Source organism: Camelina sativa, chromosome 13, assembly GCF_030686135.1.
Source record: "Camelina sativa cultivar CO46 ecotype springtype chromosome 13, ASM3068613v1".
NCBI classification, from domain to species: Eukaryota; Viridiplantae; Streptophyta; class Magnoliopsida; order Brassicales; family Brassicaceae; genus Camelina; species Camelina sativa.
The window spans coordinates 7,364,258-7,381,495 of record NC_141892.1 but is presented as its reverse complement, the minus strand read 5'-3'; the positions used below and the strand labels follow the sequence as shown (position 1 = coordinate 7,381,495).

Sequence of the window (17,238 nt, the reverse complement as noted above, 5' to 3'; positions counted from 1 at the left end):
GATAGATGTACGTGCCTTATCATAACGTTTTAGTAAGATTTTTCCATCTTCCTCTGTTTGGCGTTCTGTTTTATTATACTTTTACTCTGTTTTACAACATAAATTGTGCTTACTTCTGTTCCAATTAGCGAGGGAGTACGGCATGGTTCAGGCGTGATATTTTTTTTTGATAATTGTTATAATTTTTTTGGATAATTGTGATAATTTTCTTTAAAGAACAATCTAGTTCCGATAATGAGATATTGCCTCTAGGGCGGTTTTGCATACACAAATTATTAGTATTATTAATATAAATTTCAAAATGAATTAGATCATTAAAAAGAGTGGCCTATATATATATATATATATAAGATTAGCTATAAATTTCAAAGCGAATAACATACATTAATTTTTTCACAAAATAAAATAAATAGATGCAGTTAGGGAAAAGACTGGCCCATATCCAGTATCAAATTTTGAAAAATATATTTTATAGAGGAGAGATACAAAAGAAAACAAATAATTGTATGGGTTTCGTAGTGGGCTGGTCTGGTTTCCAATAGTCAGAAGCTTAGGTTCGGAACAGTTAATAAGATATAAGAAGCAAAAATGTGCAGTATATGGTAGTTTTCACTGTTTTAGTTTAGTTTAACCTTTCTTACTTGAGGAAACAGACCACAAGTTTTTCTTTTAAGTTTGGAACCCCTATGATATGTTCACGTTCTAATTCCTACTAGCTAATCTATATCATTAACGAATTTATGCTACTAATAAGTAATAATAACCTGAGATCTAGTTACTTGAGAGTAACATGTTATATTCATCGAAGTTAATTTAATTTTTTTTTTTTAAATTATGTGAATTTCATTAGAATGAAAGCTCTGTAATTGAATACAGTCAGTTTGAAACAAAAGAGCAATACTTGCCAAAAAATAATAAAAAAGGAAAGCTCTAAACTATGCATTTTGATTAGAAGAGAGACTAATCATATTTGAGCAAGATTTGAAGGACGTTTCTGAACTGCTTGCGATGTTTCTTTGCCAGTATCGCATCTCTGATTTGGCAGTCTATCCCCTTGAAGAGGACCTGAGCGTCAGTACAGATGTTGTTGTGGTATCTATTGTTACGCTCCAGCCATAGGCCATAGAGGGTAGCTTGGGCTACAAGACGGCGGAGACAGCGGGGATAGGTGTTGTCCTTGGTATCGAGCCAGGCAGAGAGAGCAACCCACATGTGAAAGGAGAAAGTGTTGTATCCCAGACGATGGGTCACTTTCCTCCAAAGGATCTCGCTTACTTCACAACGAAGAAAGAGATGGTCCCATGACTCCAGAGAAGACCCATATAGGCAACAAGTTGGATCAATGTGCATACCCCAACTGGCTAGTCTCTCTCTTGTTGGTAACCTGTCCAAATGCATCAACCACATGAAAAAAGCATGTCTAGGGATATGACCTTTATACCAGACATGAGCTGTCCAGGGTTGCAGAGTTGATCTTGGTCGGAGAGCCTCCCAGGTCTTTTTTGCGGAGTAGTTGTCAAGCTCATCTGTTTCAATGCACCAAACGTATGAATCAGGTATGAGATCGAGAGGGAGCGCAATGGAGGTGAGGTAGATTTGAAGGTCCTCCGCTTGAGTAGACCTCGCTGCTCTGAGATTCCAGCCAACGGAGGAGCACGCATTGGAAACTGTCTCTTTTAGCAGGATACTTGTTTGGGCTGGACCCGAAGGTCCCATAAAGTCTATCAGAGGAGCAAAAGAGCGTAGGTTGAGGATGGTTTTCCAGGTCCAAGTGGTCTGCTTCTTCGCGTCGATGGACCAAAAAACCTCTTCTTTTACCTTAGTGTTTTTTAACCATTTGGCCCCAGGGAGTTCGACACTATTAGGAACCTCCAAATGAGTTTCAAACAAAGTGTCTTGTTCCAAACAGCGAAGTTTCGAAACCCGAGCCCTCCTTCGGTTTTGGGCCGACAGAGGCTTTGCCATGCGACCTTTGCTGAAACTGTCTTGGTAGCATCCCCGTTCTAGAGAAAGTTCGAGCATAGACTTTAAATCCTTTTCAGGCATCCTTTAGGTAAGAGGAAGGCTGACATCCAGAAGTTGAGAGTCCCATATGTCACAGAGGCGATCATCTGAGCTCGGCCCGCATATGATAGGGATCTGGCGGTCTAGGAAGAGAAACAAGTAATGAGTTTGTCCAGTAAGGGGCGGTACTCTGTAAGCTTAAGCTTTCGGTGCATTAATGGAAGACCAAGATAGCGGATGGGTAATGAACCAATTTTGAAACCATGAGAAGAGATCTGAGAGGTTTCAACTTGGTTCAAGCCAGCAAAGAATAATTCTATTTTGTTCTTGTTCATAGCCAAACCTGAGAGATTAGCAAAGTCTTGGAGGACCTCGGCGATGATGTAAAGAGATTGACTGGATCCATCAAAGAATACCATGATGTCATCTACAAAAGCTAGGTGAGAAACCCTTGGTTCACTGGCATTGGGATGCAGTCCAATATGGGCATTGTCATAGTTTAGAGAGAGCATGTTGGAGAACACTTCCATGACTAGAACAAAGAGATAAGGAGACAGGGGATCTCCCTGTCTCAGACCCTTCTCACCTTTGAAGTAACAACACAGCTCACCATTTATACAAACTGAGTAACTTGCGTGGTGATGCATTCATTAATCAGGGAGATGAAGTGGGGCGGAAAATCCATTGCTTGAAGAGTATTAATGACGAAACTCCAGTGAACTGAATCAAACGCCTTCTTTAAGTCCACTTTTAACATGCCTCTCGGAGAAATGTTGTTCTGGTTGTATCCTTGAACCAATTTTGTTGCCACTAGTACGTTTTCCACCAGAAGTCTACCTTAAATAAAAGCAGAGTGATTACTTGAAATCAGATGAAGGAGAACCAATTTGATCCGGTTTGCCAAAACCTTTGAAACTATTTTGTAGATAGTGTTAAGGCAGGCTATTGGTCGAAACTCGGAGATTCTTTGGGCATTTGGAGTCTTTGGGATCAGGGAGAGGATTGTGACGTTCCACTGCTTGAGTAGCTTGCCTGAAGTAAAGAACTCCATAGCGGCGTTGATGATAGTTTGTCCTACTGTATCCCACTATGCAGTGAAGAACTCAGCACGGTACCCATCCGGACCAGGAGCTTTGTTTTTTGGAAGTGAAAAAACAACTACCTTGATTTCCAGAGGGGTAATAGGCGCCGAGAACACTCTGATCGCTTCAGGAGGACATCCCTAGGGGACAAGGGAGGAAATGTACTGGGTAGACGCGGTGGAATGATTTAGTTGCTCACCAAGAAGCTTTTGGTAGAAGTTAATGGCCAAATCCTGGATCTCCTGACTGGTGTCAATTATCTGGTCACAGTCGTCAAAGGAGAAAGATAATCTCATTTTTAGCTTGTCTTGATTGGATAGCACGGTGGAAAAACCTTGAGTTCTTGTCACCTTCTTCGAGCCAACAGATCTGTGATTTCTGTCTGAGGTATGATTCCTCCGCGAGGGCCAGGGTACACCAGTTTTTATGAGCCTCTGATTCTTGCAGAACTAGAGAGGGGGAAGGAGCAGAGAGCAAGGTTTGCTGACAGTGAATAAGGCGATCATAAGCTTCACTCGTCCTTTTTTCTAGATCCAAGTAGTTATCTCTACTGAACTCCCTGATCAGCGGTTTAAGCTCCTTAAGCTTCTTGGAGAGTTCCAGCATGTTGGAACCGTCAAACTGGAACCCATCCCACCAAATCTTTATCAAAGCTTCGAACTCAGGGTGCCGATTTAGCAATGAAAGGAATTAGAAGGGCTTCTTTCTCTTTTGCTTATGTGAATCATGGAAAAGACAGCAAGGGTTATGATCAGAGAATCCTGGCTCGCCAAAGACAGCCAAGGAGGAGGGGGGAAAAGAATTCCAGTCATCATTCACCATTATGCGATCCAGTTTTTTTGCAACAAACCCCACCGTCCAGGTAAAGGTGTTTCTGCGGTATTGCAGGTCAGAAAGAGCAGAATCTGTAAAGCATCTAAAGATGTCTAACATACCTCTTGGTTGAGCATTCTGATCCATGTTGGAGTGTTCATGCGGAAACAGAAATTGATTGAAGTCACCTAGGACAGTCCAAGGTTTGCCAGTCACAGTAGGGGAGAGAGCTAGTTCTTCCAATTCACTCCAAAGTGGCTTTCTAGCCGCAGAACTCACATTAGACGCATAAACTACAGAAATGACTAGCTCCGTAGCAACAAAAGGCAGTTTCACGAGACAAGTAATCATCTGCAGAGATTTGCTGAGGATAGTGACTTGAACCGATGAATGCCATACAATCCAGATCTTGCCTAAATCCGAGAAATCATAATTACCATCAAAATTCCAACCTGGTAAGACATCCAATACTATACTGGATCTTTCACAGGACTGACATGGGTTTCAATTATCCCACCAAAAAGCGGTTGATTACTACGCAACAATTTCCGAAAACTATGTCGCTTTACTGAGTCGTTAAACCCTTTTACATTCCAACAAAAAATATCCATTAAAGGAGGATATGGTTAGAGGTTTGAAGGGCCTTTAGCCCTAGCTTTTCTCAACTTCTGCCTCAACATACATTTAGAGACTACTTTTAAGAAACGGTCTTAATCATCAACAGGGTTATCATCTTCCTTAGATAGACTGTCTTGACTTGAGGGAGAGGCAGCGCCATCGGGGTCAGAGTCTTTATACACCTGGTGGAAAAAACTGGTTAGAGCGAAGATCAACGCAGATTTCACCCTCCTCAAGCCCCAACGAAGCCACATTTAATGGGGGTTGTCGGGTTGAGAAAGGTAAACCGGGCGGTGAAATCTGACTGGGGGCATTAACCGTCGGTATGACCTTGGCGGGAATGGTTGGGTTCAGAATAGGCCTCGTCTGGGTTGGAGTCACGAGTAATAACAGGAGCTGTTGGTGGTGAGTGCTGGGAAGGAGAGACTGTAGCACTTGTGCCAATGATGGGAAGCTGCTCCACTTGTACCTTGCTGATTTTCTTTCTTAGCTCGAGGGCAAATGGAAGAGGGGTGCTTTACAGAGCCACACACAGTACAAGTGACTGGGGCTTTGGAGCACCTTGAGCTAGTGTGTCCCACCTGCTTGCAGTGAGAACAAAGCGAAGGAAGCCATGGACTGAAGACTTGGATGCGCTTGGTATATCCTGATTCAAAACGGGCATTTACAACTTTTGGAATGGGTTTTCTAGGGTCGATGATTGTGTAGACCTTAACAACCTCGATGTTAGTCAGGTTTTCAGTTTGGGGGTGAAGACAAACCGGATGACCTACTAGTCCAACTATGTGCTCGAGTCCTTCTCTACTGAAGAATTCCGGTGGTACGCCAACGAAATCCAACCATACAGGTATTATAGACAATTCTGACTTGGTTGGAATGATTTTCCGGGACCAATTAGCGACGAACATTGTTTGACCGTTGATTTGCGAGAAGCATGATTTAGGATACGTCGTTTTACGATTGGACTGGGTACTCTAAAACGGTAGGAGTTACCTTCCATCTTCGAGGCAGTAATGTTCCTTCGTTGGCGACTCCAAAAATTAAATTAATTATATTTCTTCTTCTAGGGTTTGCGAAATTTGATTAATTAGGTCAAATCAATATCTTACTATATTAAGTGAGAGACCGTTGTCATCAGTATATGAAAATGTTCTTCCGTTATCCTCGTCTTGCTTTTTTTTTTTTCCTTTGTTATTTTGTTTAACAAATCTTACTGATAGTCAAATATTCAAACAAAGAAGAGTCAAATATTACTCTGTTTTTACTCTGACACTAGTATATTGGAAAAAAGGAAAAGACAAGAAGTTGTTGTATGTGCCCAATTCATATCGACAGGTAATAGACAGGTAATATGTAATATGTATCTGTTCTTTATAGTGTCTTCATTCATTTGGGAATTATATACTTGTACATTAAAAAAGATAAGTGAAACAAAGCAAAGTAAGAGATAAGATTAATTGTCCAAATTAACTCATTAGATCTATATACAAACCCATTTTGGAAATAAATAGGCCCTCTCTAGTAATAAGCATAATACTCTTTTTTTCTCTACAAACTTTTTATTTATCTTTTACAAAATAAAAGCTAAAAATAGTTTATTTTTTTATACAAATTTTGGGATAATCAGTAACCCGTTATCTCGAAATTTCCCCAAAAACTCTTATCAGTTAGGTGAGTCACTCATACATATCATTTTCCTTCTGCAATTATAAAGAATACAATTTTGAGTGGACTAAAAAACATCTGATTTTCAAGAAGGAAAAAAACAATATAACAACGATCTTCTTAAACCAATACGATCAAGAGAAGAAAAAAAAAAGAAGAAGAGGTACGTGACTAACGATGAGTGCGGTCAAGTCGGCGTTAGGCGATATGGTGATAACCTTTTTGTGGGTTATTCTCTCGGCGACGTTTGGGATACAGACGGCGGCGATTGTTTCCGCAGCCGGGTTTCATGGTATCACTTGGGCACCTCTGGTGATCTCAACGTTGGTTGTTTTCGTCTCCATCTCGATTTTTACTGTTATCGGAGACGTCCTTGGTGGCGCTAGCTTCAATCCTTGTGGAAACGCTGCGTTTTATACCGCCGGCGTTTCTGGAGATTCTCTCATCTCCTTGGCCATTAGATCTCCTGCTCAGGTGTGTGGCTATGATTTAAACTAACTAGCTTTTGAAACCAAACCAAGTTCTCCTTCTGTTATGAACTTATGATTATGACCTTTAATACTTTGTGACATCTTTTCATATAAGTATTCGCTTTTGTGTGTCTTGTCGGTCTCTTCGAATTAGAATTATTTAATAAAGTTATTATCTTTACACATTGTAGTTGAATGTTCTTACATTTATTTTGGTTAGAAAAATCAACAATGTGTTGATCTACTTAGACCAGGAATATCAAACTATCTTTTTTGGTTTGTTTGGCTTTTTGTGAAGTTTCTTTTGTGTGTGTCCATGCTGCGATGTCTTTTTGAGTCCAACTGGAACCAGCTGGCATGTTTGTTTCCTTATGTGATGTTATGTTTTAATTTCAGGCAGTTGGTGCGGCAGGAGGTGCGATAACGATCATGGAGATGATACCAGAAAAGTATAGGACTATGATTGGAGGAAAGCCTTCGTATCAAGCTGATGCACACATTGGAGCTATCGCAGAAGTGATTCTAAGTTTCAGTGTTACATTCTTGGCGTTACTAATAATCCTAAGAGGTCCCCGAATACTGCTCGCTAAAACTTTCTTGCTCGCTCTCGCTACCGTATCAGTGTTTGTCGTAGGATCTAACTTCACTAGACCATTCATGAATCCCGCCATTGTAAGTTCATTATCATTCATTGATCCTAATAGCTACTCAATATATTGTTAATTATAGTCTTGTGGTTAATTTATATTGCAATATATGTGTAGGCATTTGGATGGGCATACATATACAAGTCTCACAATACATGGGACCATTTCTATGTGCATTGGGTTAGCTCCTTCACGGGAGCTATATTATCTGCTATGCTCTTTCGAATTCTATTTCCGCCGCCAAGTCTGGTCCAGAAGAAACAGAAGAAAGCCTGAGGAAAAGTATTTGAGTCAACATTTGTTCGTATTCGTACTCGTACTGTAGATCGTTTGTACTTTGTAGACTTTTTATATATGTTTCTTTGCTCTCTTCATGGATTCGTATGTCCGACGTCACGTCATATTTCTCTGGTTTGTACGTAATCTTTTCACTCTCGTCCGGTTTACTATCATTGGTTTAGTTTTAATAATTTATTTGGTTTGGTTGTGGTTGTGTCAATCCGGTTTTGGTTTACAATCTTATATGATTTTGATTCAACGGAGTTATGAAAATTTAGGGGTTGTTAATGCAAATCACGCAAACATTACTGAGAAATTATACAGTAATTATATTGGGTTAATGTAAAAGCTCGTTGTGGGAGTTACTGTAACAAAGTTTACGGGAGTTACCATCTCCCGCAATCGTAACCCATAACGTCTTTTGTTTGTTTGTATCTATTTGCTGAAAAATACAAATAAACAGATCTGGGATCGAGCACACAAGTGTTGGATCCAGGCTTTTATACTCCAGATCAAATCCGGCGATTCAAGCCGCCTCTTATAATCCACCGTCGAATCTGGAGCCGTTACAGGATCCGCCGCAGACCACGGCGTCATCCGGCACCGGCAACGGCAACGGCAACGGTAAGATACGCTACCGTTCGCCTTCTTCAACTGAGCTTCTGGAGTCAGGTAACCATTCTCCTACATCTGACTCTGCCGACGGAGGTAAGATGACGGCGAAGCGTGGTGGAATTGGGCGGCACGAATCTATCGCTGACAAGATCCAGCGCCACCGTGGTCTTGTGCTTGTGATTTCGGTTCCCATTGTGTTGATCGCTCTTGTTCTTCTGCTAATGCCTGGGAGATCGACTTCTGATTCCGTCGTTGAGGAGTACAATGTGCTTAATCGGAAAGGAGGTCCTAATTCGAGAGGTCCGAAGAATTACGCTGTGATTTTTGATGCTGGGAGTTCTGGTAGCCGTGTACATGTTTACTGTTTTGATCAGAACTTGGATCTTATCCCTCTCGGCAATGAACTTGAGCTCTTTCTACAGGTGTGATTCATTGTTTCCGTTTCCTACTAGATTTGACACTAAAGAGTTACCGTTTACCTGCACTGCTTGATAGATCTTGTGTCGTTTTCGAGACTTGATTCAGATTCTTATAGTGATTAGTGGTGCATTTGTGTTATTTAAGCTAATATGGTTGGTACTTGTTAGTGTGTGAAAAGACTTGGACTATGTAGCCAGAGCATATTCATTCATATCTGTTGGATAGAGCTTAACTGAAATCCACTCATACTCTATCTCCTTGATCTAACAATCGCATCGCACCGGCATGTCGAAATCGTTTGAAAGAATGAGGTTATAGTATGTTTTTTTGTTTGTTTGACTGATAAAGAAGGCACTCAAGTCCTGTAAGTTTCTATATTTGATCCTCCTCTAGATTTGATCATAGCATTTTCTTGCCTCGCCCTGAGGCAGAGCTCAATTAGATAAACCTAAAGCGTATAAATTTGCTTTCAGTGTATAGAATTGACATGAAATCTGTGTTACCGGAATCAACATGAAGCTTGAACTCACCTAACTAGCATTTCATTATATCGCAGTGGCTTGAATTTCTGGTTTGGTTTTCCCTTTATTGGTGCTTGTTGGAACTTTGGCTCTAAGCTGTTTACTGTTTTGATTTCAGCTAAAACCAGGGTTGAGTGCGTATCCTACTGATCCCCGGCAAGCAGCAAACTCTTTGGTCTCTCTTCTTGACAAAGCAGAAGCTTCTGTTCCTCGCGAGTTGCGTCCAAAGACACCTGTCAGAGTTGGAGTATGGAAATGAATTCTGCCCCGCATAGATAATTGAAGCTCTTTCATATTATTTTTGTTTATTTTGTGAATCATCAGAAGTGATTTTCTGTATATCTTGTCAGGCAACGGCAGGTTTGAGGACGCTGGGTCATGAAGCATCTGAGAACATTTTGCAAGCGGTAATTATATTTCAATATATTATCAGTCACATTCGCTAGGTCCCTTGGCTCTTATACTTTATTATGATTTTGTTTATAAGGTTAGGGAACTCTTGAGAGATAGAAGCATGCTGAAAACTGAGGCAAATGCTGTAACTGTACTGGATGGTACTCAGGAAGGTTCTTATCAGTGGGTATGTTCTCCCACATTTGTTAGTGCTTACAAGAAGTCATCTTGCTGTATATCTTATGTGTCTGCATCCATACCTTTAATTTCATCGTCAACATATCTAGAAGTAAATTCTGGACTGGTATCCTTTCTAGTTCTTACTTATTCAATTACAAGTGTTTCAGTATGGCAACCGTAACAGTTTGAAGTATAGTATGTTATATAGTATTATATTTCAAGCTGTTGGGCACGAACCAACCTCTAATCAAGCTGGCATTTCGTCTTATTTGGCTTCGACTTTGCAGGTGACAATTAACTACTTGCTAAGGAACTTGGGAAAACCATACTCAGATACTGTTGGAGTGGTTGATCTTGGAGGGGGGTCTGTTCAAATGGCATATGCTATATCTGAGGAAGATGCTGCAAAAGCACCAAAACCATTAGAAGGAGAGGATTCATATGTCAGAGAAATGTACCTGAAGGGACGGAAGTATTTCCTCTATGTTCACAGGTTTGTCACCTCTTGTGATTTTCTTGACTTAATGTGTCTTTGAATTGTCTTATACTAACGAGTCCCAAAGAACCGGCAGTTATTCCTCTTCATTTGCATATGTTCTGGACTGCCATACTCATTAGACATTCTGGTCTTTCGTTCATCCATAATCCTTAATGTGAGGTGTTGTTATTTGCTTCTTCTTGCTTGTAGTTACCTACATTACGGATTACTGGCTGCCCGAGCAGAGATTTTGAAAGTTTCTGACGATTCAGACAACCCCTGCGTCGTGACAGGCTATGATGGTGAGAGATTGTTTTGTCTGTTTTGATTATTGGCATTATCTTCTCGTTCCTTTGCAAGAAAATCTCAGGATATGCAATTGCTCTTAGGAATATTGGATCAATATTTGGGTTTCTTCTAACATACTTTATTCACTGTAGGTAAGTACAAGTATGGAGGAAAAGAATTTAAAGGCACTGCTTCACCATCTGGTGCGAGTCTTGATGAGTGCCGAAGGATAACCATCAACTCACTAAAAGTGAATGATACACTGTGTACACACATGAAATGCACATTCGGTGGAGTTTGGAATGGTGGTCGAGGTGGTGGCCAAAAGAATATGTTTGTTGCTTCATTTTTCTTTGACCGTGCTGCTGAGGTATTTGAACTAAAAACACTGTTTCTCAAGGCTTTCACACAACCTGTAATTTTTTTTGTTAAACGCGGTACAATGGGTTGGTATTTGACACAGGCTGGATTTGTTGACCCAAAGCAACCGGTTGCTACAGTTCGTCCCAAGGACTTTGAGAAAGCAGCAAAGAAAGCTTGTAGTATGAATCTGGAAGAGGGAAAATCAAAGTTCCCGCTTGTGGAGGAAGAGAATTTGCCTTACTTGTGCATGGATCTCGTTTACCAATACACTCTGCTCATTGATGGATTCGGTTAGTATCTCCTTTATAGTGACCTTAAAACTCATAAAAACAACAATCCAATTTCAACGGTCAATAGAGTCCAAAAATTTAGTTTAGGTTTAGTATATATGATTACACCAAAAAACATAAAGAAACGAAGTTACGTTAAATAAAGTTAGGTTTAGGATGGTCTGGTCCTGCATGCAGTACAAGTTTTAAGTATTTTTCTTTATAATTACTATAAGTGTTTGTTTGATTTTGTCTAATGTAAGCTTTTTTTGTGGTAAAAAATAAAACAGGATTGGAGCCATCTCAGACAATAACATTAGTGAAAAAGGTAAAATACGGAGAACACGCCGTGGAAGCTGCGTGGCCATTAGGTAGCGCCATCGAGGCCGTATCCTCACCGTGAGGAACATTTTGGGAATTAGACAAAAACCTTAATTCTTTTGATTTCTCCCAAAGCTTTTTCTTCTTTACCTCAATTTTTATCATCCTTAAAGCCACTTATCATTTTTTATTATAATAATCGTATTTAGAGAAAATGTTTTTTTTTTTACTTATATTAATATACATATCTACTTTTTTCCAGATCTTTGATTCTTCTTTGTAAAATAGCGTAACCTTATTTTGTCTCGATTTTTTATATTTTTATGGAAAGATTGCAACATTCTTATCTTTTTTTCAGTTCGTGTATATTTGTTCATGAAATTATATTGTCGTGAACAAATCATGAGTTTACTTTGTTATTTTTGTCTCTGGCATTTTTTTTTTGATATGGGAACAACACAGATGATATTTCGTCTAATAATAAAAAAGAATTATCAAAAAAATATTACAGTTTCGCATGTTTATGTTTTCAGTTAAATAATTGTGATAAGGACGTCTGTTGTGATTGTGGTGTTTCGTGAATCCACGTGGTGATTGAACTCCAGTTATTGTCTCCCCGCTCTTGTCCCTCGAAAGATAGGCAATTACTTGCACACAACAAACGGTGATTCATCCTTTTATTTGGCTTTTTAAATTTTATATATATATATATATATATATATATATATTATATATATATATATTAATCTTTACTAAATAGAACCAAAAGTTTCATAAAAATCACGAAGTAATCTAATTAATCGACGAAATAGTAAAAAAAAAAATTGGTTGGCGAAAGAAATATACTTTTTTTTTTTTTTTTTTTTTGAACAAAGGAGAAATATACCTTTCAAAACCATGAAATCTACGTAGCAAGTTTTTATGTTTTTTTTCATACGTAGCATGTTTTTAAAACTTATTATATATCACTTAAATCACCGTCATTTTAACCTTAATTATATTACACGAAGATTTCAACCTCAGTAATAATAAGATAGGTTAAGCAAAAAAAAATATAGGTAAGAAGGTATTCAGAAGAATTACAAAATACTCAATGGTCTTTTGTATTTTGTATGGCCTGAGACTGAGAAGGCACATATATCCTACTCTGTAAAAAAAAAACATTATGAACACTGAAGATTGATGTTGCTCCAAATTCCAAAACCATTCTGAATTTCTGATAGAACCAGCTTGAAAAAAGCCATGCATGTATTATTGCTTCTGATTTCTGAAACAGTTTGGATTTTTTTCTTCCCGAAAAATTACACAAAAACAAAAATAATTTAGTATTTTACCTTTTCTGAATTTTGACAAAATTTTCTTTCCAAAGGTTTATTTTTCCCCCTATCAAAAATAGACTTTCACCATTTACAAAAGTCGTTTTGATTTTTTTTTCTCTAGACATATTAAATATATATATATATATTTTATTTCTTAGAGTCTTACAGGCTTGAAAACTAGTTTGGGATTTTGACTCATAAATCTACCATGGTTACATATAGAAAACTGATAAAAAAAAACAAATTTCGGTTTGTAAAGAAAATTTAGCACGTTAATTATGATTATATATATAAGCTACATGGAGACGGATTTAATTTTTAGAACAAACGGCAGCATATTGGGTTCATGACCTAAGTTCAAAGTTTGAAGTGTTTTTTGGTTTAGGATTACATAGCAAGGAAATTTACAAATTTTTTCAATATATAATGAACATATTATATGATATCATGTGCAAATATTAATCACTGTTTAAATCATATGATATAAAAAGAAAATCAGGATTCAAAAATTAACTTACGTTGATATCTAAGAAAAGGGGGGCATATTTTCAAGCTTCATGGTGAAGCTAAGTTTTATTTTTCAATGAATTATTGGGGCATCATTTGAATTTTAACAAATAGAATAAAGCAAACCCAATAATATTAATTTGTCCATAAAAATGACGACATATAACACATTTATTTTCAACGAAGAATCTTAAGTGTTACCTTTCACATATTGAAAAGACTTATCCTTGATGAAATGATAATCAATCTCTAGTTTTGTTCAGTAGTTTGATTATGGTGACAACAAACGTTTAAGAGATTAATGATCAATCTTATATAGAAGACTATATTGATATGAAAGTTTTTTGTATATTAAAAAAAAAAGTGAAATTGAATCATTGGAGTTAAACTAAAGAGACGATTGTTTCTTCCTACGTAGAACAAATCTGAGTTTGAACCTAATTATAATAAAAGAAAAAAGAAGAAAATAACCTTATTAGGGATTATTCGATGAACACGCATGAATAAGTATCAGGTTGTGATTGGTGAGCTAAATAATTTTATCGATGTGACACTTACTTATTATGACCCATACATTAGCTAAAATAATTGAACTGTGGAAATATCATCCTTTCTTTACTTATTTTGTTTAACATATTTTGGTGTAGATGCACACAGCACACTTGGATTTGTATCATTTGCTGTAATAAGTTTTGATTTCCATGCTTCATCCTGTGTATGTCCACATATGTGCGTGTGTGACGTTTAAATACATGTATTGTTGATTAGCTGTCTTGCAATGGGGGAGCAATTAATTACACCGAAGATCAAATAAGTCGTTTTCTAATTAAGATCAATCACGAATTAATTAAATGAAAATGATCGAAATTGATAATATATATTTAATATATACACTGTCAAAATATATAACAAAATTTCCGCGTAAACTATTATGTTTTTATGTCATAGCTTTCTGAAAGCGTTAGCATTCTATTATGAATTCTTATTTTTATTGTAAACAAATATATATATAGCCATATAATAAAAGTATATAAGCATATATATCAGAAAATTGTGTTACGTAAACACTTTTGGATTACCTTTTTAAAATTTTAGGTATGTAAGTTTATGAAAATATAATTGTCTAGTCTTATAATCATAAACATATTGATAGTATTTTTTTGTGATCGATGCTAGTAATTAAGTTCTAAGTTAGTAACAATTTTGGACGTGCTAATTTTTGGTTTATTAAAACAAAAATATGATGAGAGGCTTTACCCCTAATTAGGTATGATGATCTTTACGGCATAAATCTTATGCTATTGTTTGCACGTATGAACTCATTTTAATTAACTACATATATACGTGTTTAGGAAACAATGAATACACGCGTAGATGTATACTTCTTAAAAGCATGTTGCTACTTAAATAATTTTTTTTTCAACCATACGATATGCGTATGTGATCATAATGATTTTGGATAAAAATTTCCTCAATCGACATACACTATGCATATTAATTTGGATTTATGAGATGTCATATCGAAGAAGAGATTACAAGCATATCGAACCATTTCAAAAGATTCTTCTATCAATAACATACAATATGCATATTTGATTTTACGAGATGTCATATCAAAAATATTATCACAAACAACTCAACTACAAATCAAATTCAGTTTAATATTGTTTAGAATGACGAAATGAAATCATGAAGGTTATGACGATTTTACACATAAAGCATGATAGGGCTCAAATTTATTTTGCAAATAGTTTATTTTCTTTCTGAATTCAAATAAGTGATTTAACGTATTCAACATACTTTAAATAAACAAATTCTAAAATCAGTTAACTTCTTCGCCACTCATGATAAATTTAGAATGAATGATATATTAACCAATAGTTATTATTCAATGATGTTAAAACAAAATGAAATTTGATGATTTATAACACTAGACGACATATACAACGAATTTTACGGAAAGATTAAAGATGAACAAAATAGTTAAAATAAATGTGATCCAATGGCAGAAGATCTGAATTATGTGGTCTATAACATAAAAATTATTCCTTCTGTTTACATTATTTTAGGATTATTTGTGTGTTTTAACTTTTTAATGTAAAAATTGGTATGAAATCCTAATTTAACCTTGAGTACATTAAAAAAATAAGAAATTCATTTGAACCGAAAGAGTATCAGATAAATTTTAACATGTTCTTTAATTGTATCATATCAAAATTACATTTACTAGATATTTATTGTGAAACAAAGAGAGTAATACGGAGTACTAACTATCAGAATATAATGATTTATTGCAGCACTTACTTTGAAAGAAATTTTTTAAAAGAATGTAAAACTACAGTTAATATGAAACAGAGAGGATATATATTTTATCATGACTATATTATTCCAAACATTAAGAATTTCAAATGTATATATACGAATGTGTTTTTTTGTTTTTGTCAAAATATATACGAATGTGTATGTATACACATACATACGTAGGAATATGGTGAGGTGGAACATGTATGACAGAATAGTCTAGTCTATATAAGCCGCTAACTAGCAAAGCCCTCGAAGGAAAAAAGTTGGCAAATTGACTTTCAAAATTTACAAATCTAATTTTCCTAACTAATCGATAAGATAATAGTTAATTGTGTGTTAAATAATCGTTTAACAATATTATATTTTTCTGTTCTTCCTCTCCAAATGACGCAAGACTGCCCATCATATTTAATATTCTAGTGAATATACAGATGGGATTACTAAAAAATTACTCTAATGTTCAAAATACAACTGTCAACATTTTTAGATTTGAACCATTTAATTAAATGTATCTTCATCCACAATTTATTAGATTATAAGATAAATATATATGTATACTAGCTGGCTATAATACTCATATAAACATCTAAGAAATTCATCTAAATGATTTTGTCTCAAAGATAAATACAGCTTCGATATAAGAAAAACAAGTTTAAAAGAGAAAGTTATATATAAGTTACATATAATTATTCCGTAAACAAATAAGTTAATAACGTATGCTAATGTTGTGTTTGATATATGAGTATTTTTCACGGAAAAAAAGACATATGATCATAGACGAGCATATAAAAAAAAAAAAAAAGATCAAACACAACACATTTCTACAATACATTTTTTGTATAATATACGTTGGTACGTAATAACAGTAACAGTAAGTCAGTAACAGTAACTTTGTTACAATATTTGATATGCACGACGAAAGTAATTTCTCTAAATGACGGAAAATGAATAGAACTAAAAAAAATAGAAACGACGTATTCATATCCGCGCATGGTTTAAGATGGTATCGCGTGCATTGAATTTTAAGTTTTTAACCAAACTGCGGTAGTAAAAAAAGAAAATTAAGTTCCTTTTTACTTTATAACATTAATCACAGATATAGCTGTTAAAAAAATTCAAAGAAATAGCTGCTAAATTCGAAATAGCCATATGGAGTATTAAATATAGTATATAAAAATTAGATTCCTACCAACAATAACAATAACATCGATCCTAACTTCTTGTAGTTGCAAGATACATATGTGGTCTGTCTCAAACTACGAAACAAATAATTGGGTGTATATTTTATTTGAGTTATTGATTGGACTATACTTATAGTAAAGAAGATCGTCAATTTGATCCACAAGTCCCTATGTAAACTATTTGTTTAATTAGTGAGATTAGCTTCTAAGATTTCCAATTTACACATAAATATTATATATACACACACAGAGATACGGATGCCTCCTGATATATGGTTGTGGTGGTGGTGGCCATGACTTTGAGCAATGTTGAATGACATCATATCCATCATCATTATCTCATTATTATGTTACATACTTACATCATGTGGCTATATACATATTCACATTACACCAACTTTACATACATACAAGCATACTGTATATGTTTTTAACAACTAGCATATACAAATATATACGGAAAGTTTTAATTTGCTGGTGTTAAATCATATCACTATATTG

The 17,238-nt window shown here is 35.9% G+C and overlaps 4 protein-coding genes across 4 annotated transcripts; 2 read left to right on the top strand and 2 right to left on the bottom strand.

Moving 5' to 3' along the window:
- Positions 1-960: 960 nt before the first annotated feature.
- On the bottom strand, positions 961-2,046 carry LOC147929280 (uncharacterized). The gene has a single exon (XM_087480556.1). The coding sequence runs from the start codon at positions 2,044-2,046 to the stop codon at positions 961-963; it is 1,086 nt and encodes a 361-aa protein (XP_087336682.1).
- Positions 2,047-3,776: 1,730 nt separating this feature from the next.
- On the bottom strand, positions 3,777-5,425 carry LOC147929279 (uncharacterized). The gene is made up of 2 exons (XM_087480555.1): positions 4,987-5,425; positions 3,777-4,351 (listed from the first exon to the last, which is right to left on the bottom strand). The coding sequence occupies exons 1-2, from the start codon at positions 5,423-5,425 to the stop codon at positions 3,777-3,779; spliced, it is 1,014 nt and encodes a 337-aa protein (XP_087336681.1).
- Positions 5,426-5,827: 402 nt separating this feature from the next.
- On the top strand, positions 5,828-7,798 carry LOC104735886 (putative aquaporin SIP1-2). The gene is made up of 3 exons (XM_010455755.3): positions 5,828-6,656; positions 7,049-7,324; positions 7,417-7,798. Exons 1-3 carry the CDS (start codon positions 6,360-6,362, stop codon positions 7,573-7,575), a joined length of 732 nt encoding a protein of 243 aa, XP_010454057.1. The 5' UTR covers positions 5,828-6,359; the 3' UTR covers positions 7,576-7,798.
- Positions 7,799-7,844: 46 nt separating this feature from the next.
- On the top strand, positions 7,845-11,774 carry LOC104735885 (apyrase 2). Its single transcript, XM_010455754.3, has 9 exons — positions 7,845-8,615; positions 9,253-9,381; positions 9,485-9,541; positions 9,622-9,714; positions 9,995-10,200; positions 10,396-10,487; positions 10,626-10,843; positions 10,937-11,126; positions 11,396-11,774. The coding sequence occupies exons 1-9, from the start codon at positions 8,292-8,294 to the stop codon at positions 11,506-11,508; spliced, it is 1,422 nt and encodes a 473-aa protein (XP_010454056.1). The 5' UTR covers positions 7,845-8,291; the 3' UTR covers positions 11,509-11,774.
- Positions 11,775-17,238: the final 5,464 nt, after the last annotated feature.